Consider the following 27,638-nt stretch of genomic DNA (forward strand, 5'->3'; position numbering starts at 1 on the left):
CTAGAACTAGTTTTAGATTCTTAAACAGTATTCCAACTTTTAGAAGCATAATGTCTAGTGCAGAGATGAATGTGGTGGAACTCGACACCACACCTTACCTCCATCTTAAGATGAGGGAGCTAAGGTCACTCTGTAAAATAAAGAAAATAGTAATGGGCCCCAGACCTTCCAAACTACAGCTCCAGGAGCTGTTGGCAGAGTTTGAAAAGGTCAACCCCTCTGAGGATGGCAACACAGAGGATGAAGATAGTGACTTGGAGGAAAATTCCCCCCTACCAGTCCTATTTAGGGAGAACAGGGCCTCTCAAGCCCTGACTCCACAAATAATAGTCAGAGATGCTGGTTCCCTCACAGGAGGGGCCAACAACTCTGAAATCACTGAGGATAACTCCAGTGAAGAGGACATCCAGTTAGCCAGTGTAGGAAGTTGGCTCTGTATGTGCTATTTCAAAGTAAGGAATAGCATGCACAGAGTCCAAGGGTTCCCCTTAGAGGTAAGATAGTGGCAAAAAGAGATAATACTAATGCTCTATTTTGTGGTAGTGTGGTCGAGCAGTAGGCTTATCCAAGGAGTAGTGTTAAGCATTTGTTGTACATACACATAGGCAATAAATGAGGTACACACACTCAGAGACAAATCCAGCCAATAGATTTTTGTATAGAAAAATATCTTTTCTTAGTTTATTTTAAGAACCACAGGTTCAAATTCTACATGTAATATCTCATTCGAAAGGTATTGCAGGTAAGTACTTTAGGAACTTCAAATCATCAAAATTGCATGTATACTTTTCAAGTTATTCACAAATAGCTGTTTTAAAAGTGGACACTTAGTGCAATTTTCACAGTTCCTAGGGGAGGTAAGTATTTGTTAGGTTAACCAGGTAAGTAAGACACTTACAGGGCTTAGTTCTTGGTCCAAGGTAGCCCACCGTTGGGGGTTCAGAGCAACCCCAAAGTCACTACACCAGCAGCTCAGGGCCGGTCAGGTGCAGAGTTCAAAGTGGTGCCCAAAACACATAGGCTAGAATGGAGAGAAGGGGGTGCCCCGGTTCCGGTCTGCTTGCAGGTAAGTACCCGCGTCTTCGGAGGGCAGACCAGGGGGGTTTTGTAGGGCACCGGGGGGGACACAAGTCCACACAGAAATTTCACCCTCAGCGGCGCGGGGGCGGCCGGGTGCAGTGTAGAAACAAGCGTCGGGTTCGCAATGTTAGTCTATGAGAGATCTCGGGATCTCTTCAGCGCTGCAGGCAGGCAAGGGGGGGGTTCCTCGGGGAAACCTCCACTTGGGCAAGGGAGAGGGACTCCTGGGGGTTACTTCTCCAGTGAAAGTCCGGTCCTTCAGGTCCTGGGGGCTGCGGGTGCAGGGTCTCTCCCAGGCGTCGGGACTTAGGATTCAAAGAGTCGCGGTCAGGGGAAGCCTCGGGATTCCCTCTGCAGGCGGCGCTGTGGGGGCTCAGGGGGGACAGGTTTTGGTACTCACAGTATCAGAGTAGTCCTGGGGTCCCTCCTGAGGTGTTGGATCTCCACCAGCCGAGTCGGGGTCGCCGGGTGCAGTGTTGCAAGTCTCACGCTTCTTGCGGGGAGCTTGCAGGGTTCTTTAAAGCTGCTGGAAACAAAGTTGCAGCTTTTCTTGGAGCAGGTCCGCTGTCCTCGGGAGTTTCTTGTCTTTTCGAAGCAGGGGCAGTCCTCAGAGGATGTCGAGGTCGCTGGTCCCTTTGGAAGGCGTCGCTGGAGCAGGATCTTTGGAAGGCAGGAGACAGGCCGGTGAGTTTCTGGAGCCAAGGCAGTTGTCGTCTTCTGGTCTTCCGCTGCAGGGGTTTTCAGCTGGGCAGTCCTTCTTCTTGTAGTTGCAGGAATCTAATTTTCTAGGGTTCAGGGTAGCCCTTAAATACTAAATTTAAGGGCGTGTTTAGGTCTGGGGGGTTAGTAGCCAATGGCTACTAGCCCTGAGGGTGGGTACACCCTCTTTGTGCCTCCTCCCAAGGGGAGGGGGTCACAATCCTAACCCTATTGGGGGAATCCTCCATCTGCAAGATGGAGGATTTCTAAAAGTTAGAGTCACTTCAGCTCAGGACACCTTAGGGGCTGTCCTGACTGGCCAGTGACTCCTCCTTGTTTTTCTCATTATTTTCTCCGGCCTTGCCGCCAAAAGTGGGGCCTGGCCGGAGGGGGCGGGCAACTCCACTAGCTGGAGTGTCCTGCTGGGTTGGCACAAAGGAGGTGAGCCTTTGAGGCTCACCGCCAGGTGTGACAATTCCTGCCTGGGGAAGGTGTTAGCATCTCCACCCAGTGCAGGCTTTGTTACTGGCCTCAGAGTGACAAAGGCACTCTCCCCATGGGGCCAGCAACATGTCTCGGTTTGTGGCAGGCTGCTAAAACTAGTCAGCCTACACAGATAGTCGGTTAAGTTTCAGGGGGCACCTCTAAGGTGCCCTCTGGGGTGTATTTGACAATAAAATGTACACTGGCATCAGTGTGCATTTATTGTGCTGAGAAGTTTGATACCAAACTTCCCAGTTTTCAGTGTAGCCATTATGGTGCTGTGGAGTTCGTGTTTGACAGACTCCCAGACCATATACTCTTATGGCTACCCTGCACTTACAATGTCTAAGGTTTTGTTTAGACACTGTAGGGGTACCATGCTCATGCACTGGTACCCTCACCTATGGTATAGTGCACCCTGCCTTAGGGCTGTAAGGCCTGCTAGAGGGGTGTCTTACCTATACTGCATAGGCAGTGGGAGGCTGGCATGGCACCCTGAGGGGAGTGCCATGTCGACTTACTCGTTTTGTCTTCACTAGCACACACAAGCTGGCAAGCAGGGTGTCTGTGCTGAGTGAGAGGTCTCCAGGGTGGCATAAGACATGCTGCAGCCCTTAGAGACCTTCCTTGGCATCAGGGCCCTTGGTACTAGAAGTACCAGTTACAAGGGACTTATCTGGATGCCAGGGTCTGCCAATTGTGGATACAAAAGTACAGGTTAGGGAAAGAACACTGGTGCTGGGGCCTGGTTAGCAGGCCTCAGCACACTTTCAATTGTAAACATAGCATCAGCAAAGGCAAAAAGTCAGGGGGCAACCATGCCAAGGAGGCATTTCCTTACAGCCAGGATGGCCAAAAGATTGGCTTTGGAAAGACAGATCCTAGCCATATAAAGGGAAAGGCAAGAGATGGGCCTAGGACCCATCAATGGTGGCAGCAACATAAATAGGGTCAGAGATTCTCCTGACATGTTGAAAATCCCTAAAGGGATTGTAACTAAATATGAAGATGGTGATGACATCACCAAATGGTTCACAGCTTTTGAGAGGGCTTGTGTAACCAGAAAAGTGAACAAATCTCACTGGGGTGCTCTCCTTTGGGAAATGTTCACAGGAAAGTGTAGGGATAGACTCCTCACACTCTCTGGAAAAGATGCAGAATCTTATGACCTCATGAAGGGTACCCTGATTGAGGGCTTTGGATTCTCCACTGAGGAGTATAGGATTAGATTCAGGGGGGCTCAAAAATCCTCGAGCCAGACCTGGGTTGACTTTGTAGACTACTCAGTAAAAACACTAGATGGTTGGATTCAAGGCAGTGGTGTAAGTAATTATGATGGGCTGTACAATTTATTTGTGAAAGAACACCTGTTAAGTAATTGTTTCAATGACAAACTGCATCAGCATCTGGTGGACCTAGGACCAATTTCTCCCCAAGAATTGGGAAAGAAGGCGGACCATTGGGTCAAGACTAGGGTGTCCAAAACTTCCACAGGGGGTGACCAAAAGAAAGGGGTCACAAAACCTCCCCAGGGGAAAGGTGGTGAGACAGCCAAAAATAAAAATAGTAAAGAGTCTTCTGCAGGCCCCCAAAAACCTGCACAGGAGGGTGGGCCCAGAGCCTCTTCACAAAACAATCCTGGGTACAAGGGTAAAAACTTTGATCCCAAAAAGGCCTGGTGTCGAAACTGTAGTCAGTCTGGACACCAAACTGGAGACAAGGCCTGTCCCAAGAAAGATACCAATGAGGGCCTTGGCTACTGCAGGGGCAGTAGTCGACCTAAGGGGAATAGCTTCAGGATACCTAGTAGCATGATCCACTACTACTAGGATGTACATATTTCCTGAGGCTGTGGGAGGTTCTAGTGGACCAACTATGTCCACACCCCCTCATTCCACTTCCAGTGGTGGGGGTCCCCTTTGAAAGAGTGGGTGTGGACATAGTTGGTCCACTAGAACCTCCCACAGCCTCAGGAAATATGTACATCCTAGTAGTAGTGGATCATGCTACTAGGTATCCTGAAGCTATTCCCCTTAGGTCGACTACTGCCCCTGCAGTAGCCAAGGCCCTCATTGGTATCTTTACCAGAGTGGGTTTTCCTAAGGAGGTGGTGTCTGACAGAGGTACCAACTTCATGTCAGCATACATAAAACACATGTGGAATGAGTGTGGAGTGGCTTACAAATTCACTACACCATATCATCCACAAACTAATGGCCTTGTTGAGAGATTCAACAAGACATTAAAGGGCATGATCATGGGGCTCCCAGAAAAACTCAAAAGGAGATGGGATGTCCTCTTGCCATGTCTGCTTTTCGCTTACAGAGAGGTGCCTCAGAAGGGAGTAGGATTCTCACCCTTTGAACTTCTGTTTGGCCACCCTGTAAGGGGACCACTTGCTCTTGTTAAAGAAGGCTGGGAGAGACCTCTTCATGAGCCTAAACAAGACATAGTGGACTATGTACTTGGCCTTCCCTCAAGGATGGCAGAGTACATGGAAAAGGCAAGTAAAAACCTTGAGGCCAGCCAACAACTCCAGAAGTTGTGGTATGACCAAAAGGCTGCACTGGTTGAATTCCAACCAGGGCAGAAAGTCTGGGTTCTGGAGCCTGTGGCTCCCAGGGCACTCCAGGACAAATGGAGTGGCCCTTACCCAGTACTTGAAAGGAAGAGTCAGGTCACCTACCTGGTAGACCTGGGCACAAGCAGGAGCCCCAAGAGGGTGATCCATGTGAACCGCCTTAAGCTCTTCCATGACAGGGCTGATGTAAATCTGTTGAGGGTAACAGATGAGGACCAGGAAGCTGAGAGTGAACCTCTCCCTGATCTCCTCTCATCAGACCCTAAAGATGGCTCAGTAGATGGAGTGATCTACTCAGACACCCTCTCTAGCCAACAGCAGTCTGACTGCAGGAAGGTCCTGCAGCAGTTTGCTGAACTCTTTTCCCTAACCCCTGGTCAGACCCACCTGTGTACCCATGATGTGGACACAGGAGACAGCATGCCTGTCAAAAACAAAATATTTAGACAGTCTGACCAAGTTAAGGAAAGCATCAAGGTGGAAGTCCACAAGATGCTGGAATTGGGAGTAATTGAGTACTCTGACAGCCCCTGGGCTAGCCCAGTGGTCTTAGTCCCCAAACCTCACACCAAAGAAGGAAAGAGAGAGATGAGGTTTTGTGTGGACTACAGAGGTCTCAACTCTGTCACCAAGACAGATGCTCATCCCATTCCTAGAGCTGATGAGCTAATAGACAAATTAGGGGCTGCCAAATTCTTAAGTACCTTTGACTTAACAGCAGGGTACTGGCAAATCAAAATGGCCCCTGGAGCAAAAGAAAAGACGGCATTCTCCACACCTGATGGGCATTATCAGTTCACTGTTATGCCCTTTGGTTTAAAGAATGCCCCTGCCACCTTCCAAAGGTTGGTGAATCAAGTCCTTGCTGGGCTGGAATCCTTTAGTGCAGCTTATCTTGATGATATTGCTGTCTTCAGCTCCACCTGGCAGGATCACCTGGTCCACCTGAAGAAGGTTTTGAAGGCTCTGCAATCTGCAGGCCTCTCTATCAAGGCATCCAAATGCCAGATAGGGCAGGGAACTGTGGTTTACTTGGGACACCTTGTAGGTGGAGGCCAAGTTCAGCCACTCCAGCCTAAGATGCAGACTATTCTGGACTGGGCAGCTCCAAAAAACCCAGACTCAAGTCAGGGCATTCCTTGGCTTGACTGGGTACTACAGGAGGTTTGTGAAGGGATATGGATCCATTGTGACAGCCCTCACAGAACTCACCTCCAAGAAAATGCCCAAGAAAGTAAACTGGACTGTAGAATGCCAACAGGCCTTTGACACCTTGAAACAAGCTATGTGCACAGCACCAGTTCTAAAAGCTCCAGATTACTCCAAGCAGTTCATTGTGCAAACAGATGCCTCTGAACATGGGATAGGGGCAGTTTTGTCCCAAACAAATGATGATGGCCTTGACCAGCCTGTTGCTTTCATTAGCAGGAGGTTACTGCCCAGGGAGCAGCGTTGGAGTGCCATTGAGAGGGAGGCCTTTGCTGTGGTTTGGTCCCTGAAGAAGCTGAGACCATACCTCTTTGGTACTCACTTCCTAGTTCAGACTGACCACAGACCTCTCAGATGGCTGATGCAAATGAAAGGTGAAAATCCAAAACTGTTGAGGTGGTCCATCTCCCTACAGGGAATGGACTTTATAGTGGAACACAGACCTGGGACTGCCCATGCCAATGCAGATGGCCTTTCCAGGTTCTTCCACTTAGAAAATGAAGACTCTCTTGGGAAAGGTTAGTCTCATCCTCTTTCGTTTGGGGGGGGGGGTTGTGTAAGGAAATGCCTCCTTGGCATGGTTACCCCCTGACATTTTGCCTTTGCTGATGCTATGTTTTGAATTGAAAGTGTGCTGAGGCCTGCTAACCAGGCCCCAGCACCAGTGTTCTTTCCCTAACCTGTACTTTTGATTCCACAATTGGCACACCCTGGCATCCAGATAAGTCCCTTGTAACTGGTACCCCTGGTACCAAGGGCCCTGATGCCAGGGAAGGTCTCTAAGGGCTGCAGCATGTATTATGCCACCCTAGAGACCCCTCACTCAGCACAGACCCACTGCTTACCAGCTTGTGTGTGCTAGTGAGAACAAAATGGGTAAGTCGACATGGCACTCCCCTCAGGGTGCCATGCCAGCCTCTCACTGCCTATGCAGTATAGGTAAGACACCCCTCTAGCAGGCCTTACAGCCCAAAGGCAGGGTGCACTATACCATAGGTGAGGGTACCAGTGCATGAGCACTGTGCCCCTACAGTGTCTAAGCAAAACCTTAGACATTGTAAGTGCAGGGTAGCCATAAGAGTATATGGTCTGAGAGTCTGTTTTACACGAACTCCACAGCACCATGATGGCTACACTGAAAACTGGGAAGTTTGGTATCAAACTTCTCAGCACAATAAATGCACACTGATGCCAGTGTACATTTTATTGTAAAATACACCACAGAGGGCACCTTAGAGGTGCCCCCTGAAACCTAACCGACTATCTGTGTAGGCTGACTGGTTCCAGCAGCCTGCCACACTAGAGACATGTTGCTGGCCTCATGGGGAGAGTGCCTTTGTCACTCTGAGGCCAGTAACAAAGCCTGCACTGGGTGGAGATGCTAACACCTCCCCCAGGCAGGAGCTGTAACACCTGGCGGTGAGCCTCAAAGGCTCACCCCTTTGTCACAGCACCGCAGGACACTCCAGCTAGTGGAGTTGCCCGGCCCCGGCCCCCACTTTTGGCGGCAAGGCCGGAGAAAATAATGAGAATAACAAGGAGGAGTCACTGGCCAGTCAGGACAGCCCCTAAGGTGTCCTGAGCTGAGGTGACTCTAACTTTTAGAAATCCTCCATCTTTCAGATGGAGGATTCCCCCAATAGGATTAGGGATGTGACCCCCTCCCCTTGGGAGGAGGCACAAAGAGGGTGTACTCACCCTCAGGGCTAGTAGCCATTGGCTACTAACCCCCCAGACCTAAACACGGCCTTAAATTTAGTATTTAAGGGCTCTCCCTGAACCTAGAAACTAGATTCCTGCAACAACAAGAAGAAGGACTGCCTAGCTGAAAACCCCTGCAGAGGAAGACCAGAAGACAACAACTGCCTTGGCTCCAGAAACTCACCGGCCTGTCTCCTGCCTTCCAAAGAACTCTGCTCCAGCGACGCCTTCCAAAGGGACCAGCGACCTCTGAATCCTCTGAGGACTGCCCTGCTTCGACGACGACAAGAAACTCCCGAGGACAGCGGACCTGCTCCAAAAAGACTGCAACTTTATCCAAAGGAGCAGCTTTAAAGACCCCTGCAATCTCCCCGCAAGAAGCGTGAGACTTGCAACACTGCACCCGGCGACCCCGACTCGGCTGGTGGAGAACCAACACCTCAGGGAGGACCCCCGGACTACTCTACGACTGTGAGTACCAAAACCTGTCCCCCCTGAGCCCCCACAGTGCCGCCTGCAGAGGGAATCCCGAGGCTTCCCCTGACCGCGACTCTCTGAAACCTAAGTCCCGACGCCTGGAAAAGACCCTGCACCCGCAGCCCCCAGGACCTGAAGGACCGGACTTTCACTGGAGAAGTGACCCCCAGGAGTCCCTCTCCCTTGCCCAAGTGGAGGTTTCCCCGAGGAAGCCCCCCCTTGCCTGCCTGCCTGCAGCGCTGAAGAGATCCCTTGATCTCTCATTGACTTCCATTGTGAACCCGACGCTTGTTCTAACACTGCACCCGGCCGCCCCCGCGCCGCTGAGGGTGAAATTTCTGTGTGGGCTTGTGTCCCCCCCGGTGCCCTACAAAACCCCCCTGGTCTGCCCTCCGAAGACGCGGGTACTTACCTGCTGGCAGACCGGAACCGGGGCACCCCCTTCTCTCCATTGAAGCCTATGCGGTTTGGGCACCACTTTGAACTCTGCACCTGACCGGCCCTGAGCTGCTGGTGTGGTAACTTTGGGGTTGCTCTGAACCCCCAACGGTGGGCTACCTTGGACCAAGAACTGAACCCTGTAAGTGTCGTACTTACCTGGTAAAACTAACAAAAACTTACCTCCCCCAGGAACTGTGAAAATTGCACTGTGTCCACTTTTAAAATAGCTATTTGTGAATAACTTGAAAAGTATACATGCAATTGAAATGATTCAAAGTTCCTAATGTACTTACCTGCAATACCTTTCAAACAAGATATTACATGTTAAATTTGAACCTGTGGTTCTTAAAATAAACTAAGAAAATATATTTTTCTATAACAAAACCTATTGACTGGATTTGTCTCTGAGTGTGTGTACCTCATTTATTGTCTATGTGTATGTACAACAAATGCTTAACACTACTCCTTGGATAAGCCTACTGCTCGACCACACTACCACAAAATAGAGCATTAGTATTATCTATTTTTACCACTATTTTACCTCTAAGGGGAACCCTTGGACTCTGTGCATGCTATTCCTTACTTTGAAATAGCACATACAGAGCCAACTTCCTACAGTTGGCTATATAGTCGTGCTAATTTCCTTGCTTCATCGCATCATCATCGCATGCCGGTTTTAGTTTTTTTTTTCTGTGTTTCTTTTCGATGCAGCATGGACAAAGTACTGTTTAATGTCTTTTTTTTTTTTTGGTTGTTTTTTTTTGGGGCATCCTCAGTCAGGGCTTACCAGCTTTGGTGCCCGCCTCCCATCATTGTGTAGCTGTTGCTTGTCTTTTGTTCGGCTGCGTATTTAGCACCCACCATTCTCCAGATGCTTTCAGTGCCTAAAAATGTGCAAGCTTTCTTTCAGTTTCTGTGTTTTGCTTTTGTTTGTCCTCTCCGTCTGTCCACTGTTTATAGCATGAGTTAATAAAAGCATATGTTTGTGGCATATGCATCTTGTGATACCGTGCTATGCATACCTATTCAGGCTGGTGTTGTGCTTGGAAAATCAACTTGTTTTTGTTAGTCAATCTGTGTAGTGACTCCCTTAGTTGGCATTGCAAAAGGGCATTAACTCCTTTTTTAGATTGTTTTATTCCACTGTCTGGTCCTCACATGTATCGGGGCTCTGAGTCAAGGCAGTGTGGCACCTTTGTTGTGGCCTCTCGAGTTCTCTGTTTCCGGTAGCCTACAAACAATTTATGTAGTGCACCTGTTTGATTTTCTCAAAGTAGTGATCAACTGCTTCTATTCTGCATCGTAGGTGATCCTGATGGGCCTCTTTCCACGAGTCTTGAATTTGAGAATGGTCACAGTGTGATGGGGAAAAAACCTTTCAGATACTGTCCACAGTGCTATTTAAAGTACTTGTGGACAGATAAACACACCATCTACAATCTGTGCCAGTCTTCAGACCACAACAAGACCCCCTGCTCTGCCTGCCTCACTTTTCGTTGAAGATCTGCAATTGTCAAGACTGTCGACTTGCACAGCGTGCCTTGGAACAACGATGAGACAATAAGATCCCGGACATCTTCAGGGAGGAGATTGACTGGGAATACATAGAGGAGGACATTGATGCAGAACCAGCAACAGCTTTCAGCCTGGAACCTGAGTAACCATCTGACTCAGAGGACACAGAGCGGACTGCGACTCAGCGCAAGAGCATGCATGCAGTGAGTACCTCATTGCAACAGGGCACTGGCCTCTTCTCAGGGAGCAGGGCTTTGATCCCTCATTCGGGGTCACAGCCTTACTGGCCGCCACTGCCTTCTAGCCATGGCCAGTAGCCATAAAAGGCTTCGGAACGGAGTTTGACTTTAACTTTGCCACTGAGTCAACTGCATAAGACCCAGCCACCATCGATGCTTACACCTTCGGCACCCACAAGCAGCTGAACATTGGCAGCAAAGGGCAATACGGAACTGAAATACAAGTCAATGTCAAAAGCGACTTCGAGGCCTAAGTAGACTTTGGCACTGAGTCGCCCCTCCACATAAGACACTCGTAGCCAGGAACTTGCTATCCTTCAGAAGGAGCTGGACTTTCGGCAGTGACAGCTGCTTATCCACCCACAAAAAGGCACGATTATTTCTAGGCCTCTACCCTCACGTGCAGCAGACTCCCCCTCGCAAGAGGCAGTTCACGTTTGAGGAGCATTTAATGCTAGAGCCCCCACGTTCCCTGAAGCTGAAGAAGAGATATGATAGGGGTGTCAGCCCACTGCTCATCCTTTCATTCTTCCTAGATCTCCTCTCCCTCCCAACCAGCACCACTGCTCCCACCCCCTACACAGCAGACCCCTTCTGCTCTGAAGTCTATCCGTTTGTTTTCTGGCAAGGGGCGCCCTCTACTACTACACTTATATGAAGTCCCATATACCCAAGACCCACAGGATGATTGACGTGGTGCCTTCGGGCCCAAGACCTTGGTCTAGTCCTTGCCAATCGCTCCCCTCCTGACAACACCTACTCGTATCATGAGATGCTTTAGAGCGCAGCTACCTTTCACAAGTTGTATTTGTATTCCATTTATTAGGAGAAGGATTTCCTAGTGGAAACATGCTCTTGTATGCAGCAGGCAACCGAACTGCTGCCAATTCTTAAGGGTATGTTTAAGCCAATGCAGGACGTGTTTAAAGACCCAGTGATGGCCAGAATTGTTTTTTTAGGCAACATTCCAATAGCTGACCTTCGTAGAGCAGCTACATGGTTCACACTGCACATGTTCACCAAAGAGTATTGCATGTATTTTGTAGCACGGCAGCAAGCCCAAGTAGGCCAGGCTGACCTGCATACACTTTCTAGTGCTTGCAGTATCCTCTGGCTAGCCACCACCTTAAAGGAGAAACTGCTTTACAGTCTATGCACAGGATGTGCATCTACAGCTAAACATGTCACAAACTGTAAATGTTACTTACCATGTAAGCATCTGTTCATGGCATGTAGTGCTCTAGATTCACACGTGCCACACACCTCTGCGGAAGCCGTTGGTTGTTGCAGAGGACTTCCTTCTTTTTACACATTTCCTTTCTATTGTATGTACATCTTTATGCTTTCCTATGCTGTACCTCCATCCTCACCCAGTGTGCGGGTGAACAATCTAACTACTGCGTCGATGCCCATGTGCTATGCCACCTAAGGGAGGAGTCCTGTACCTTGTGACTTGAAAGACTTCTTCGAACAAAAACGAGTTGGACATGTCAGAGCCCAACACTACATGGCAGGAGTCTGCACAGCATGTGAATCTACAGCACAACAGCTGCTTTTGCATCCTTGGTGTCCATGATGTGAGAAGGAGAGCTTCCGAAATGTTCCTACCTGCTAAGCTGCAGTGGATCCTGACTGCTCGGTCTCATACTCTGAACTGCCTTTCATGGCTGTTGGTGACTGTACATTTGGCAGTTTGAGTGTTCTAATAAGCAGTGGTAATTAGGATTTCTTTCTGCTTCATTCACTCAGGAGACCTGACTGTTAAAACATGGATAGCACAAAATCCCTATAAAGCGCAAGCACTGGTAGAGCAAATAGATCTTGCAAAGCTGAGATGTACTAGCTTTCCCAGTTCTTTAGGCAAAAGTTTTCCAGTCCATACCACACCGGCTTTTGGTATGCCTGTAGGAGGCTGTCTCAGTTTATGGTGTACACCTTGTCTCAGTTTATGGTGTACACCTATGATTGGCACGCTATGCTGAGTCCAGGCGACCTTTAGTGATGGTGTTTAGGTGTCCAGATAGCAAAAGCTTTCTAGGGGTAGTTGTGGTGAGCAGCTAAAGCTTATATAGGAGGTTGTAAAGCACTTGCAAAACCTCAGTAGTCAGTCAGTAGTCAGTCACAAGAAAGAACAACACTAGGTGTTGCAAAAATAAAGGTTTCTTTATTACAACACTAAAGGTACTCTAACATTGGTATATCTCCATTTGGAGATATCAACACAGAAAAACATACAATTAGTAATAATCAAGAAAAGCATAAAAATGCATGTGGCTGTGTGTGTGTGTGTGTGTGTGTGTGTGTGTGTGTGTGTGTGTGTGTGTGGGGGGGGGGGGGGGGTCGCGCCTATACTAAGAAAGTGGAATAAGACTGGTGGTGCTCAACCAAGGTAAGTGTGTTAAGAGTGAGTGGGGAATTACCAGCGGTAAGTGCTGGAATTCCCAAATGCGCCCGGGTGCAGAGTTATCATAGAGCCAAGTCTCCATAGGCTAACACAGGACCGTCACGGGTGCATTTTTATAGATTCGGGACCCTTGCCAGTGGACCCAGAGGAAACCAGTAGGCACAAAGAAAGTTGGAAAGTGCCGCCACCTGTGGATCACAAGAAGACCGGAGTACCTACACCTGGGAGCTCAAGTGAATAGGGGTGAAGTCGCATCGGAAACAGTCATTGGAGTCAGTGGAAGGCTTGGTTGTCGAAACCCGTGGACCAGGTCTGTGGTACCCAAAGGTGGATTCTGGACAGGAGGAACCTGAAAAACGAGGGGACATTGTCCAGGCCACAAGAGATGTCCAGGCAGTGTGCAGGTAGGTAATGCCCACCATCTTGGAGGTGAATTTCCTGCAGGACGGAGACAGAAGTCATCCAGCTGCGAATACAGGGGGATGCAGAAGATCCTTGGAGTCACCCACAAGCTGTCCCACACCAGTCGCCAGGTTGAAGGAAGGTCAGTGGCCAGCAGGACTACCAACAAACAGTGGCAAATCGCGGTCGCAAGGAAGCTTGCAGATTTTGGAGGACCAGCAAGGTCGTAGTGACTCGACCCTTGGTGGGATGTCAGGGCAGTCCTTCAGCGGGAAGGAAAGCCAGCCGGAGTTGGAGGGGACCCCACAAGTGGCCCACTGACAGCAGGCACAGGGATTTGCAAGGTGGCCTCAGCAGCACAACAAACAGAAGTCCGTGTCACAGGAGCTGAAGACGGGTACCTGAATCTGGAGTTGGAGCATGCTGGAGGTTGGGTCTTCTTGGAGCTCGAAGATCTACTTGGAGGAAGAGCCAACAAGCCTGGGCAAGAGCTACAGTCAATGTACAGGGGTTCCAATCCAGGGGCAGCAGCAAGGGACCACAGTCTCCCAAGATGGTCAGAAGATGAGTTGTCCTCTGAGAGGACCAGAGAACCCACACCTGTGTTCAGAACCTTTACGTCATCCGTGAGACAGCAGGATCCACTAGCCAGTTGTTGATGTCTAGTGGTGCCTACAGATGCATCTCTAGGTATGGTAAACCATGAGATTCTGCTTCTAAATCCTGGGGAGGGGGGGAGGGGGGGGGGTGCCTTCGTATGTCTCAGATTTAGCTAAGGCCACCAGGGATTCCACAGCGATGGCAAACAACGGGGAGGGCCTGGTGGGAGGGGGAAGTGGGGGGTAGGTGTTGGGGGCGGGGGTGGTGAGAGACAGTGGGCATTCCTGCTGTGTGCCCCTATCCACTGTGTGAAGCTCTCTGAGATGTGTTGGCCCGTCCACACTCTGTCTTTGGGGCTAGTATATAAGAGGTGTGTCCAGGCTATAAAGCCAGGGCCTATTCCCATGAGGTCCATAACATCATATAATTAGCCCCATTCAAGGCTGTCAAACGCCTTCTCATAGTCAACTTCTAGTACAGCAGGTTTGTTCCGATAATATGAGTCTTCTTCTAGGATGGCCATGAGGCGCCTGATATTAAAGGCAGTGTTGCGTTGGGGATGAAACCAATTTGGTGGCTATGGATCAGCTTTGTCATAAAGGGAAGGAGCAAAAATGCCAAAATTCAGCTCAAAACATTATAATCAACATTGAGCATGGATAGTGGGCAATATGTTCCTATTTCCGTTGCTGGCCTCCCTGGTGTAGGAAAGTGCTCCTTTTGGCATGGTTATCCCCCCTGCCCCCCTACACTTTATGCCTGATATTGTTGCTGACTTGACTGAGAGTGTGCTGGGCTCCTGCTAACCAGGCCCGAGCATCATTGTTCTTGCCCAAAACTGCACCATTGTTCCCACAATTGGCACACCCCTGACACACAGTTAAGTCCCTTGTAAAAGGTTCCCATGTTACCAAGGGCCATGTGGCCAGGTTAGGTCTCCAAGGGCTGCAGCATGCATTATGTCACCCTGGGGGACCCCTCGCCAAGCACATGCACACACTGCCTTTGCAGCTTGTGTGTGCTGGTGGTAAATAAAAAGACAGTCGAAATGGCACCCCTCTCAAGTTGCCATGCCCACAAACCACTGCCTGTGGCATAGGTAAGTCAATCTTCAAGCAGGCCTTACAGCCCTAAGGTAGGGCCCACTATACCAGAGGTGAGGGCATAGCTGTATGAGCAATATGCCCCTACAGTGTCTAAGTCCATTCTTAAACCGTGTAAGTGCAATGTGGCAATACAAAGTAAATGGGCTGGAGTTTGTCATTACGAACTCCACAGCTCCATAATGGCTTCACTGAAGTCTGGGAAGTTTGGTTTCAAACTTCCTAGCACAATAAGCCCTCACTGATGCCGGTGTTGGATTTATTGAAAAATGCACCTAGAGGGCATCTTAGAGGTGCCTCCTGTATTTTAGCCAAACCTCTAGTGCAGGATTGACCAGTCTGTGCCAGCCTGCCACTTCCAGACGAGTTTTTGACCACTTGGAGTGAGAGCCTTTGTGCTCTCAGTGGCCAGAAACAAAGCCTGCACTCGGTGGAGGTGCTGCCCACCTCCCCCCTGCAGGAACTGTAACACCTGGCAGTGAGCCCCAAAGCCTTAGGCATCTTGTTAAAATGCCCCAGGGCACGTCGTGTAGTGGAGTTGCCCGCTCCCTGGACAAAGCCCCTCTTTTGGCAGCAAGTCTGGCACTAAAATTAGTGAAAACAAGGAGGAGTGACCACTTCAGCTGGAACCACCCCTAAGGTGTCCAGAGCTGAAGTGCCCACCTCCTTGCAAAATCTTAATTCTTGGTTTTAAGGACCGGGACCAATAGGGTTAGATCTGTGTCCCCCTCCCCAAAGGGAGTGGACACTGGAAGGGTGTAGTCACCCTCCGGGACAGTAGCCATTGGCTACTGCCCCCTAACCCCTGTAACGTCCTAAATCCAGGATTTAAGGGCTGCCCTGAGATTCCCTGTGACCTCGCAAGAAGAAAGGAGGACTGCTAAACTGACACCCCCCCACCCCTGCAGAGAAGACTGAAGACACACAATGACTTGGCCCCAGCCCTACTGGCCAGTCTCCAGCTTCTGAAGCCCTGCTAAAGGTGACGCATCCTGCAGCACCAGCGACCTCTGAAAAGCCTCAAGAGGACTGCCTGCACCCCATAGGACCAAGAACTCCCATGGACAGCTGCCCTGTCCAAGAAGAAACTCGATCCAAGGACTCCGCAAGTTCTGTCCACTCTGCACCCAAGGCCCGTGTCCAGGTGCCCCAACCGACTAGAGCTGGTCCCCAGGCGATTCTGAGCAAATGCCCACCCTGAGTTGAACCCTCCTGTCCAACAAGACGACGCCTGCAGCCTAAATCCAGAGGACCCCCCCTGACTACGACAGAACCGGACAAAGATTGCGGATGCCAAAAAGTACCCCTGCACCTGCAGCCCCCTGCCAATGGGGAATCTGACCTTTGGTGCAGTAATGTCCAGCAGGCGGCCCTCCTTATCCAGCGTTTGGATTCCCGGAACAGACACCCTGGACTTCAACTGCAGCATCTTTGAGACCCCTGGGGTCCCCTTATAGGAAAGCATTGGGAGCCCGACGCTGTGTTTGCACCCTGTATCCGGCGGCCCCTGCGCCGCTGAGGGTGTGTGTTTGGTGCTAACCTGTTTCCACTCTGGTGCGCCTCTAAAACCCCCAGGTCTGCCCTCAGGGGCAGGCCTGATTCTGAGTGCCCCCAGCCGCCATAGGAGCCCATGTTAAATCGACCTCAACTTTGACCTCTGCAGCCGGCCCAGTGTTGCTGGTGGTGGGTGTTTGGAGTTAACTTTATCCCAACCTGTGGACATCCTAACCCCGGAGACTGGAACTGCAAGTCGTTCTTACCTCAAAACTGTGCTAACTTTTCTTCCCCCCCCTAGAACTGTTTGTGAAATTTGCACTCTCATCTCTTAAAATAGATTATTCCTATTTATTCAAAAATCTTATAACTTGCCAATTTGAAAAAAGTGGTATTGATACATATGTTTGATACTTACTTGCAAATGTACTAAACTGCAACTTGAATCTTGTGGTTCTAGAAATAAAATAACAAAAAATATTTTTGCTATATAAAAACAATTGGCCTGGAGTTAGTCATTGAGTGTGTGCTCCACTTTATTGCCTGTGTGTGTACAGCAAATGCTTTGCAGTACCCTCTGATAAGCCTATCTGCTCGACCACACAACCACAAAAGTAGGCATTAATATTATCTACTTTAGCCTCTGTTAAGCCTCTGGGGAACCCCTGGACTCTGTACACTCTACTTCTCATTTTGATATAGTCTATACAGAGCCAGCTTCCTACACCCGGCTTTAGCAGACTGACCATCGACGCCTCTCTTTTGGTTAAAGGCAGAGATCCCTTTGCATGCACTTCATTATATAGCTTCACCAGCCATGGAGCCAGTCCTGTGACATAGGCACTATAAAACTCAACCGGTGAGCCTCAGACTTTACTGCGGGCCATTCTTTTAATTGGTCCTAAGACTTCCAGCAATGTGATTTCCTCCCCCAGGGCATTGGCTTTAGTAAGATTCAGGCAAAAAAAAAAAGATCAAAATACGCATTAATCGCATCCTGTGTCACTAGGGGCTCACTGTCATTGGTGGTCAGTTCTGCTCTCTGGGATTCTCGCCGGGCTAGGTTAGCAAGCCACGATAATAGCTGCCTTGGCTTATCCCTCTCCACATGTTTTTGTTCCGTTTATTTCTTGTAGTCGTAGGAGTGGTGCTGCTCCGTGCTCTCCGCAACCTCCCCCCGGGCCTCTAGTAGCCTCCGGGTAAGGGTTGGGCAGCCTGGCCTGGCCCTTTCCAGGGATATGAGTGGTCTCCGCACCGGTGATCTCCCGTAGAAGGGTGGGGCGAATGCCCCTGGACTGTGAGATACAGTGGGCTTGAATCTCCACCTTAAATGCCTCCCATGCAAAGCTGATTTCACGTTGTCAGTAAAGTAATTTATTATCTGATGACGTATGGCGTCCCTAAATGGGGGGTCCTCAAGGACCTCCAGTTTCAGTCTCCAAGTTATGATTCGCTAACGTGCGTGAGAGGTACTCAATTCCCCCCACGTCAGTATGTGTGCCTGGGGAGCATAAAAACGAATCAAGTTGCACATGTAATTCATGCATTGGGGAGAAAAAAGAATAGTCCCTTTCGAATGGAAGAAGGGTGCACTAGCTATCATGGAGACCCCATTATTCACGCCAAATCCATAATGCTCTTGCTGCTCGATATACGAGCGAATCCAGCAAGGGAGGGTGGGGTCGGTCTAGGCATAGGTCCGTCACACAGTGGAAGTCGTCCCCCACCCCACCTGCGATAACCTTTCCACCAGCACATGAGAGAGTTGGAAGGTTAGCCGATCGAAAAAGGGGGGCTGATTAGTGTTAAGGATATACACATTAATCAATAAGTGATCGTGTCCATTGAATTTGCCAACTACCTCCCCTCTGGGTCTGCTTCCCCCCACCAAAGACTCTGCAGTTATGCAAACCCCTTATATTGTGTGTGAGTGCCCTTTTACATTCCTGGATATTCTTTTATAACATTGCCTCTGAGCCCTAAACATGTCGTCATTCCTCCACCGGGAGGTTCACCCATCCATGTTGTGAGTAAATAGGGGGCCGCTATTTCCCTCTGTACCTTCAAATTTGCAGCTTCACATTTTCGACTCGGCAAGTAACCCCAACATCCCCAAACATCAACTAGTAACAATTCAACCCAAACTCCCACACCCCAGGACAGGTAGAAAAGCCCCACCTATTCAGGCTAAATACCAGTAACCCGTTCTATTAATTAGTAAAACTTTTTTTTGGGGTGGGGGGTGGGACATTGAGCAGCTCTCGGTTTGAGAGTTACCTGGCTCTCACCCGACGTTTTGCAATGCTGTACTTGAAGTGTATCTGCGCGACTCAAGCTCTGGAGGGAAAAATGAATTATGTAGCTTACAAACAGGTCCTAGCACCAATCATATTTATCAAAGTTTTTTCCTCAGCTTCACACATTCAGGGGCCATTCTCATCAACTGTCCTGGGGGATCACTACTGGCAAGCGAATACTGGATGAATCAGATTCGCCTGAGTCATTCTCTGTGTCAGATTTTTCTTCACTCTCCTGTTCTCCAGATGCCATTCCTATTCAGGGAGCCACTTCAACTTCCCTCTGAGGCTCACACTCTGCCTCAGCTGCCGTGGGAGAACCAGTCAGCGCCGAGGACCTCTGCCATAGGGGTGTGGGGCAGGGTCTTCTTTTTTGGCTGCCTGGTTCCCCGCTTGTGCCCACTCTTGGCTTGTATTCTGCCCAAGACCAATCCTCTTATGGGGAGGAGAATTACACTTCAGACTGTGTGATCACCCTGAGTCTGGCTGGGACCTGCATGGAGTACTCCACTCCCAGTTCCCGTAGCATCCTTTTCACTTTGTTAGATGAGCACGCTGATGTTGTACATCTCTTGAGAAATCGGGGAAAGTCATTACTTTGCGGTTCTTTGTCCATGTAGTTGGGGAAGGGAGCTCTTCCCAACATGCCCTGCTGAACCCCCCTCTCTCCTCACCTTGGGGTTCCTTCTGGTGTGGAGCTGGCGTTCATGAGTTATCTTCCTCATCACGCCGAGGTTCGCAGGTCCACCGCCTCCCCTCAAGGCCGGGGACAGAAGACAGCCGCCAACTTGTGCGCAAGCCCTTCCAGGCCCGTCACTATGTCACTCCTCTGCCATGCCCCCAAAGTGTTCCCGGGGACTTGCAGAGAGAATTTAGAGAATTGGAGGTCCCCGAGAAGTGCCCGTCTGGCACAGGATGGGGTTGGATGGAGTCTGGCCCTCCGGTGCTCTGGGCTCCTCCATCTTGCGCCATTTGCTGCATGGCCACGCCCCCTAGGATGAATAACTCGTGTTACGAGGGCAATGTGGTCCTCTAGTTTTAATTATAAAGTTACCCTCTCCCTGTTTTCAAACACAGTTCCATCTTCTACAAGGACCTTTTTGGACTCTTCAACATATGCACAAAATGAAGTTGAGATGACTAGCTGTGTTGGAACTGTAATGTTAGAACACCTTGCACCTACTTATTGTCACCTACTTGGACAATTTTGCCTATAAATCTTTGCAAATCAAACTTGCTCTTTATTTCTCATACCTGTACTGGGTCCCCAAGATACACGAATAACAAATATCAATAACAGAATTCTTAATCTCATCATTTTAAGCAGATGTAAAACTATACTCTGGAACTGGAAAAGTTCAGCAAAGATCTCCTTCCAAGCCTAGAAAGAACTGTTAATCGATTCAAGAGTAGCAGATAACCTCAGAATAATGCAGTTCTCTTGGAGACATAAGACCCGACCCCGACAGCTAAAACTAGACTCTTACTTTGATTAAGTTAAACCTCTAGGACTATTGGACTCATTCCGATAATGTTGTATCATGGTTAATGTTCAAACCTAAAGTAATAAAAATTTCTGAAATCAAAATGAAAAAGTAAATTTCAAAGCACACATACTTGGTACTACACAGTAATTTTCAAATATGCACAAGGCTGTTGTAAAACACCCTTAATAACATTATATTTGTCCTATAAAGGGTAATGACTCAGCAAATCACAGTTCCCCCTTCACATGCAATGTAGTACATACCCATATAGGAGTGTCACTACAATTCATGTCTGTTACCACAATTAAAGACCAGAATTGCATGTCATAATACATCATTCCTTCACTGACTTCTGTAACCATAATCAATCTGCAATCATAATAAAGCGTTTCAACCATGTGCACGTATTATAATTAATAAAGCACTATTGCCTTTCAGGATTAATTACTGTCAGCAATAACAAATTTTAAGTAAAGCATCATAAAAAACACCTTTAAATAACAGTGTGCAAACAGTAATCATATCGGTCTGTTTCTTAAACAAACTTAGGACAGAGAACTTGCGGCCATAAAACCAAACAGGGGTCCAGCAGGGGTCGCTGTCCTCCCAGGCTGTCTAACAAAGGTTGCAGCATTGAGAGTGCTTAACTATGGTTGAGAAAGCCAGGACAATTCATCCTTTCTCTGATCCTGCAAAGTAAGGGCCAGTCCTGTTGAATTTCTTTTGGGGCTGGGGTGCCACTGCACTCCTGCAGCCCACATGCTCTCTATCTAGTCAGTAGGGCCCCTGCCAACCATGAGGCCACCACAAACAGCCAAATAAGTCAGTCAGTTGAAGGTACATTATGGGGCACTCCTTCCCAGGAGCGTGCATACTCGAGTAGCGACTTGGTCGGGCACCCGCATTCCGTTTTTCACTGGGGGCAACTCTGGGAGCCCACCTCTGGCTGCCACAGTCAACATTCTCCTCTGCCGCTGTGGGAGTAGACAGTGACTTTCTCCCTTGTACACTCCTGCAGACTACGTGTCTTCTTTTTGGTGGCTGTCTCACTCCCCACCCAAGACACAGGTAGCAGGGGTCTCTCTCAGCACTGCTGGGAGTGCACTGTGGAACTCCACTTGGATCCTCTATTGTCGGGTCAGGTAGGGAAGGGGTTGGGTCTTGCTTCTTTGTTGGTCCTGGGCCCTGTTTCCTTTGTTGGTGGGGTGCCTGGAGATGGGAGCCTCCCCCCCCCCCCCCCCCCCAAAAAAAATATATAAACCAGCCCAGGAGTGATACCCAGCCCTCCAGAGCTCTGGGGTGGGGGGGGTCCCTTGAACATATCCTCCCAGGGTTAATGGTTCCATTCATCGACCCCAGGCCATGGTCGACCCCTGGGTTTTAGCTAACTTTGAAGCAGAGGTCCACTCTCTCTGTTTCCCGTTTTGTGCAGTGTGAGGGGTAATCAAAGGTTAAATCCTTTTTCCTTGCATATCTCTGGTCCTGTTGGGCTGTTTTGCACAAACGTTGGCTCATTTTTATCCTGGTGGTGAACCCTAGCCTTCAGGCCTCCTGAGCAACACAGTTTGCAAGAAGCTGGTTCTATTGGCTCCCTGCGCCAGCATTTATCCTTTTTCTGTCCTGTGCTTCTCTTCTCTGGTGTGAGCACAGAAGATCTGTTCTTTCCCAAACTGTTCCTTAGGGAGTGTAAGGGAATCCGCTTAGCTGGCCCTGGAGAGAGACCCTCTGGCCTTTGGGTTGCCTCTAGGCAGAGTACTCAGTCCAAGAGGGCACTCTTTCCAATTGTCCATGGCTGCCGCTGTCCAGTCCCAGTGTACAATTCCAAATGAAAAAACAAACAAAAAATCTCTCCCCCTTATGCAAGAGGTTTTAAGTGGAGATTAAAGTTCTAGAATCCGGGCACCTCTGGCCAATCCTAAGGTGCCATATCACCTCTTCACCCCTGTCCCAAATCTACAGCACAGCCTGCTGGGGCAATTCAAGATTGCACCCCCAAGGAGTCACTAGTCACATCTGCCCTGGGGCCTCATCTTTGCCCTCAGTGAAATTACTGCCAGAGCCTTTCCCACCTAAACCGCAGAGGAGCAGTCTCCTGTGTTGAAATTAGAGGTTTGGGCTCCCTCCTTTGTTCATTGGCATGGGCTGTCCCAATCCTCGTACAGTGTGACAGCCAATTAAAAGATGCTGACTTTCTTCCCCACCCCTTAGTCCCCTGGAAGTGAGTGAAGCACTGTCAATTGCTCCCTTTATGTGGTGAGGCTTTTCTTGTTCTGATGTAGAGCAATGTAATTAATTGGCCCAGCAGAATGACAAAAGGCCTAGGCTCTGATCATGAGCTAAGCAAGAGAAATATGACAATTCGGGATGACCTATAAGGTGTAAGTATATCTTTTTAGAACTTGCATAATTCATCATGGTACACGTTTCACCTCATTTAGATGTCTTAATGCACTTCGTAGGCCAAAGGAAAGCAAAACTGCACTCTAAGGCATGTTTCCTTTGAATATAATAGTGTCACTGCAGACAAAACAGTAAACCACACTTTTCATGTGAGTGGCCACTAATATTATAAGCCTAACTCAGGTCAGCATCTATGCCTGCAGAGCCCCCTCTGTTCCAGAGTACCTTTATACAGGTTGCTAACAACTTTAGTCACACGAACACCCCTCACACATGTGCCAAAGTATCCAAGTGTAGCCAGCCAAGTGCCCCTTACCCTTGCTGCTTCACAGTGGCCTTATCTTAAAAGGAAGACACTTGCGGTAAACGTGCGCAATTGTTTGCCGGGTGATTACTGTGGGTGAAACCCCACTTGTGGGGCTTATCCACAGTAAAAATTTCGAAACCAGGTTATCCAAAAGTGAAAAATCCAGGCATATTAAATGAGCAAATCCCATTTAGTTACAAGTATCAATTAGGATAATCGGTTGCATACATTTGGTAATATTTTCTGCAATGTGTGCTTTAATTTGTGCCTATTAATCTGTCATCCTGACTCCTCTCTACACAGAAGCTTTTGTTAATTCTCATTTTGTCTCCTAATTTTTATCCTGGTTACTTCATCTATGACTGGCTCATGTAGAATATAATAAGCAAATAAAGCTGGTTTAGGGTGCCAAGAGTATTGACTGACTGAGCAGCGTACATCTCAGCATGTTTTGTCCACTCCGTAGGATGCAGAGCTACTTTGGCACCACCTGACACTCATTCATAAGTATGTCACTGTAGGAAAGCACCCTTTTTGACATGGTTAGCCCCCATTTTTGTCTGGTTTCTAATGTGGCTTTGGCTGTTGCATCAGTCCTCAGTGCCATATCTCTTCCCCCAAAACTGCACAGTTGTTTTTGCACAATTGGCAAACTCTTTTGCTACCACTGGAAGTACCTATTAAATGGTACCCTGGCTACCTTGGGCCTGGGGTACTTAGGAAGGTCTCTGAGGGCTGCAGCACTAATTGTGCCACCCCCAGGGACCCCTCATCAAAGCACACCCATGGCTGCCATTGCCTCATGTGTTGGTGCATGCTAAATTGAAAACACCACCTGTCACACACACCTGTGTGACAGGGCCCCTGTCACTGCATGTGCCAGGTGTAAGTCACCTCTGCGGCACAGCGCATCCAGATACTTGCGTGGGCATATATGCATGAACAGGTATGTTCCTGCTATGTCTGTTGATTCTGGGTGTCATAGTAAGTGCACTGAAACCATTTTAAATGCATGTGCTGGAGACTAGTCACTATGAGTTCCCCAGCTACATGATGGTGTCACTGACTTTAGGGCTGTTTGGTATCAAACATCTCAGAATAATAAACCCTTGCTGAATCCTGTAAAGAATTTGTTAACAAATGCACACGAGCACCTTAAAGGTGCACCCTGAAATCTAGTGTGCTGACTGACTGGTCCTGACTAGTTCAGCCACCACTGATGATTTTCTGGCGACCCTAGGTGAGAGCAAGCACTCTTGAGGGCCTGGGACAAAAGTCTACAGTGGGCGGGGCTGTTATCACCTCACCCAGGTGGGATGAACATTCCAGGGCAGGGAGGTTCAAAGGTCTAGTCGCCTTTGTAATGCGACCCAGGTCTCTCTGGTTGGTGAAGATTACCAACCACCCCCCCTATCCTGACCTAAATAGCACCCCTAAATTCTAGAACTCAGATTTCAACAACCTAAGATGTTGTGGACAAAGGAAAGTTCCACCCGCAGAAGAAGAAAAGAAGCAGCAGCTGAACAGGAACCAGCCCCTTCGGCCTGCATGCTGACCTCGAAGGATCCTGCACAAGAAACCAACTCGTCCAGCCTTCAATAAAGAGTCAAGTCTCCTTTGGGCAGACGACTTGCCCTGCAAGAAGAAACTCCAAAGAAAAGACTCTGCAGCTGCAGGACTCCGACACCAGAAGAGACCACTGCACCTGACGTCCACAACCCGAGGTGAAGCCAACCAGCGGTGCCAAAGCGGATCTCCATCTGCCAAGAGACAGAGTCCAGTGTGGTCTTACCCATCTTAGAATCTCCCAAGATACCTGCAGCCTCTGCATGCCGGCCCCCTCTCCCACAGGCTTGTGGAGAGAGAAAACCTGACATCATCAGTAACCACTGCATCTCTGACACCAGCTGAGATGGGCCACTGGTACCAATGATGTCCCTGGCTTCTAAGAGCTTGAGTCCCTCCCATGACCACCCCTGCCGGACTCCCTGACGATTCCTGCAGCCTCATAACACAGGACCCCATGACCGTGAGTGCTCCTGGATGTGCAAACCTGACACCTAAAGACACCCCTGCATCTGTTGGCCATGGGCATGAGAGGAGAGGACCAAAGGCACATCTATGTCCCGAGCACCCCAAGCCTACTACCAACCTGCTTGTTGTCCCTGACTGGCTTCCTAGCGTGAGCCTGCAGCCTGTCTTCACGAGGACGAAACTCCCATAGGAAACCATTGGGCACCCATCGCCTTAATGCACCTATGCACCCGGCCTCCCCAGTGCCGCGTGGTGTGACCTGTTGGTGTGGTTCCGATCAATTCCCTGTAGTTACATTAACTCCCTGAGATTGCCTTTGTAATTCATTGTAAACCTTGGTTGCTGAACCTTGTTTTCCTCCATAGAATTAGTTTAAAAGTCTACTTGCCTAATTATGACGTTCTTGGGTTTGAAACGTATGAAAAAATAATTTGTTTTCTTAATTAGTCTCGGATTTATTCTTTTAGTATGTCTCATTTATTGCCTCTGTGAATACAACAAATGCTTAGCACTACCCTCTAAGCCTAACTGGTCACCCACACTACCAAATTTAACACACTAGTCGTAGCTACTTTTGCCTCTGCAATACCAATTGGGGATCCACTGGACTCTCTGCGCAGTGTACTTCATTTTAAGTGCACTATATAGAGAGCCAGCTTCCTACAGTCAACATTTCTTGGCCTCATTTTATGCTTAGGGTTTAATTGTTAAAGATGATGAATCTGAAGGCGAAAGAATATTCCTCTGAAAAATCATTACTGGAGGTATTAAACTAAATTGTACCATCTTGGGGAACATCATGGGAAGAGATTGCAGTCAGTCATTTGTGATCTACCTTTCTTGCTTACCTTTGTGGTAGTCTTTGATACACATGAATGCTGAAAAATCATTGACATTTAGTCTTGGTTTGCAATCATGTTTGTTTTGTTACTGGCTTATTCTGTATTGATAAAAGCAAATTTATGTTATGCCTTGCAGTATATTCTGATGTTACACCTTGCAGGATATTGTGATGTTATGCTTTGCAGTATATTTTGGTGTTATTGGTTTTGTTAAGGAAATATGCAATAATGGTTGTTTTGGCATCCCCAAAGGAAGAATTGACCTGTAATTAAGTTCCATTACAATTGCAATTTCTTGAACTAATCATATGTGGTTTATGGATGTTATTCTTTATGATGGAAGTACCTATTCGCCAAATAATGTAATATGAGAGCCAAAACGTGTGTGTGCGTGCGTGTGTGTGTGTGTGTGTGTGTCTATATATATATATATATATATATATATATATATATATATATATATATATATATATATATATATATAGAGCAGAGCTTGGGTAAGTGAAAATTACTGTATCCCAGCAAAACGACATTTGATGATCTGATATATCAGCAGTGCTTTTAAAGCTGAGTTAATAGATCGATTTTTGTTTTTCAGCTTCACTGAAAAGTCCATTCCCAGCGTAATCATTTCACATCGTTACAAAGCCCAGGACACTCCTGCTCGCAAGACTTTTGAACAGGCTTTAACAGGAGCTTTCATGTCGGCGGTCATTAAAGATCTAAGGCCCAGTGCATTACCGTTTGTAGCCAGTCTAATCCGTCATTACACTATGGTTGCAGTCGCTCAGCAGTGTGGTAAGTGCATGATGTGTTAAAGCTGTAATGTAGCAACCTGTAATTTCCTGTAAGCTGTGCGGATACACATTAACTTATTACCATTTTATTTTATTATTTTTTATTCTGCATGACCTTGCCTTACCTAACACAAATAGTTGTGTAGGTGATCATTTCGGTGTTATCCTTACTGCTCCTGGGTTACTGATTCACTGCATGCATCTTCCACCAAGCTAACTCACTCTGCAGTTTGAATGCAGTGGTGTAAAGTAAGACTGCAGAACAAAGTATGATTTGCTGTTGTCCCTACAGGGGTGCTAAGGTGCGGTGTGATTTCAGCAGTGGCTAGTGCTAGATGTAAACAGATAATCTCATCCATGGCAGCCCAGCTTTACTGGCAGCCTGAAGCACTGGAAGTGTTTCTATCCATTAGTGACTAGAGCCCCCCCAAAAATAGTTTCTCAAATGATCACGACCTTCAAAGTTGCCTAGACCTTTAGATTCTAAAAGTCTAGCACAGCGATCGACATTCAGATCAGAATTTCCAAACTATTGAAGTTTTCCAGACTATGGAAGTTTAAATACTTGATGTGCATTTCAAATAGATTTAACAAACTTTCACACATTGGCTAATGTCCTTGCTTTAAAAACATTAAGTTCTAAACACAAGTATAAGAGGTACAACTCCTAGCAAAGGGTTAGTTGGTCTGGACAAATGCTAACTTGAAAAAAGTCTAGCACACCTGATTCACATTTGAGTGAAATTCAGTGTCTGATAGTATTTGTGCTCCTGACTCTAATGCTGTCCAACGCAGCTTTCAAAGCGAGCTATAAAATGAAAGAACATGTGTAAGGAAATGCCTCCTTGGCATGGTTACTCCCTGACCTTTTGCCTTTGCTGATGCCAAGTTATGATTTGAAAGTGTGCTGAGGCCTGCTGTAAGGAAATGGCTCCCTGTTGCAGTTACCCCCCACTTTTTGCCTGATACTGATGCTGACTTGATTGAGAAGTGTGCTGGGACCCTGCTAACTAGGCCCCAGCACCAGTGTTCTTTCACCCAAAATG

At 48.2% G+C, this 27,638-nt stretch overlaps 1 protein-coding gene across 3 annotated transcripts in view; it reads left to right on the top strand.

Annotated features, from left to right (window-relative positions):
* The window catches only part of TRRAP (transformation/transcription domain associated protein), a 1,102,174-nt gene that overhangs the window by 201,556 nt on the left and 872,980 nt on the right, over nt 1-27,638 (top strand). For all 3 annotated transcript variants that reach the window (XM_069209830.1, XM_069209829.1, XM_069209828.1), the window contains exon 23: nt 26,394-26,593. In XM_069209830.1, the coding sequence (XP_069065931.1) occupies nt 26,394-26,593 (200 nt within the window). The remainder of the gene's footprint in view (nt 1-26,393; nt 26,594-27,638) is intronic.

This window comes from Pleurodeles waltl, chromosome 10 (assembly GCF_031143425.1).
Source record: "Pleurodeles waltl isolate 20211129_DDA chromosome 10, aPleWal1.hap1.20221129, whole genome shotgun sequence".
NCBI classification, from domain to species: domain Eukaryota; kingdom Metazoa; phylum Chordata; class Amphibia; order Caudata; family Salamandridae; genus Pleurodeles; species Pleurodeles waltl.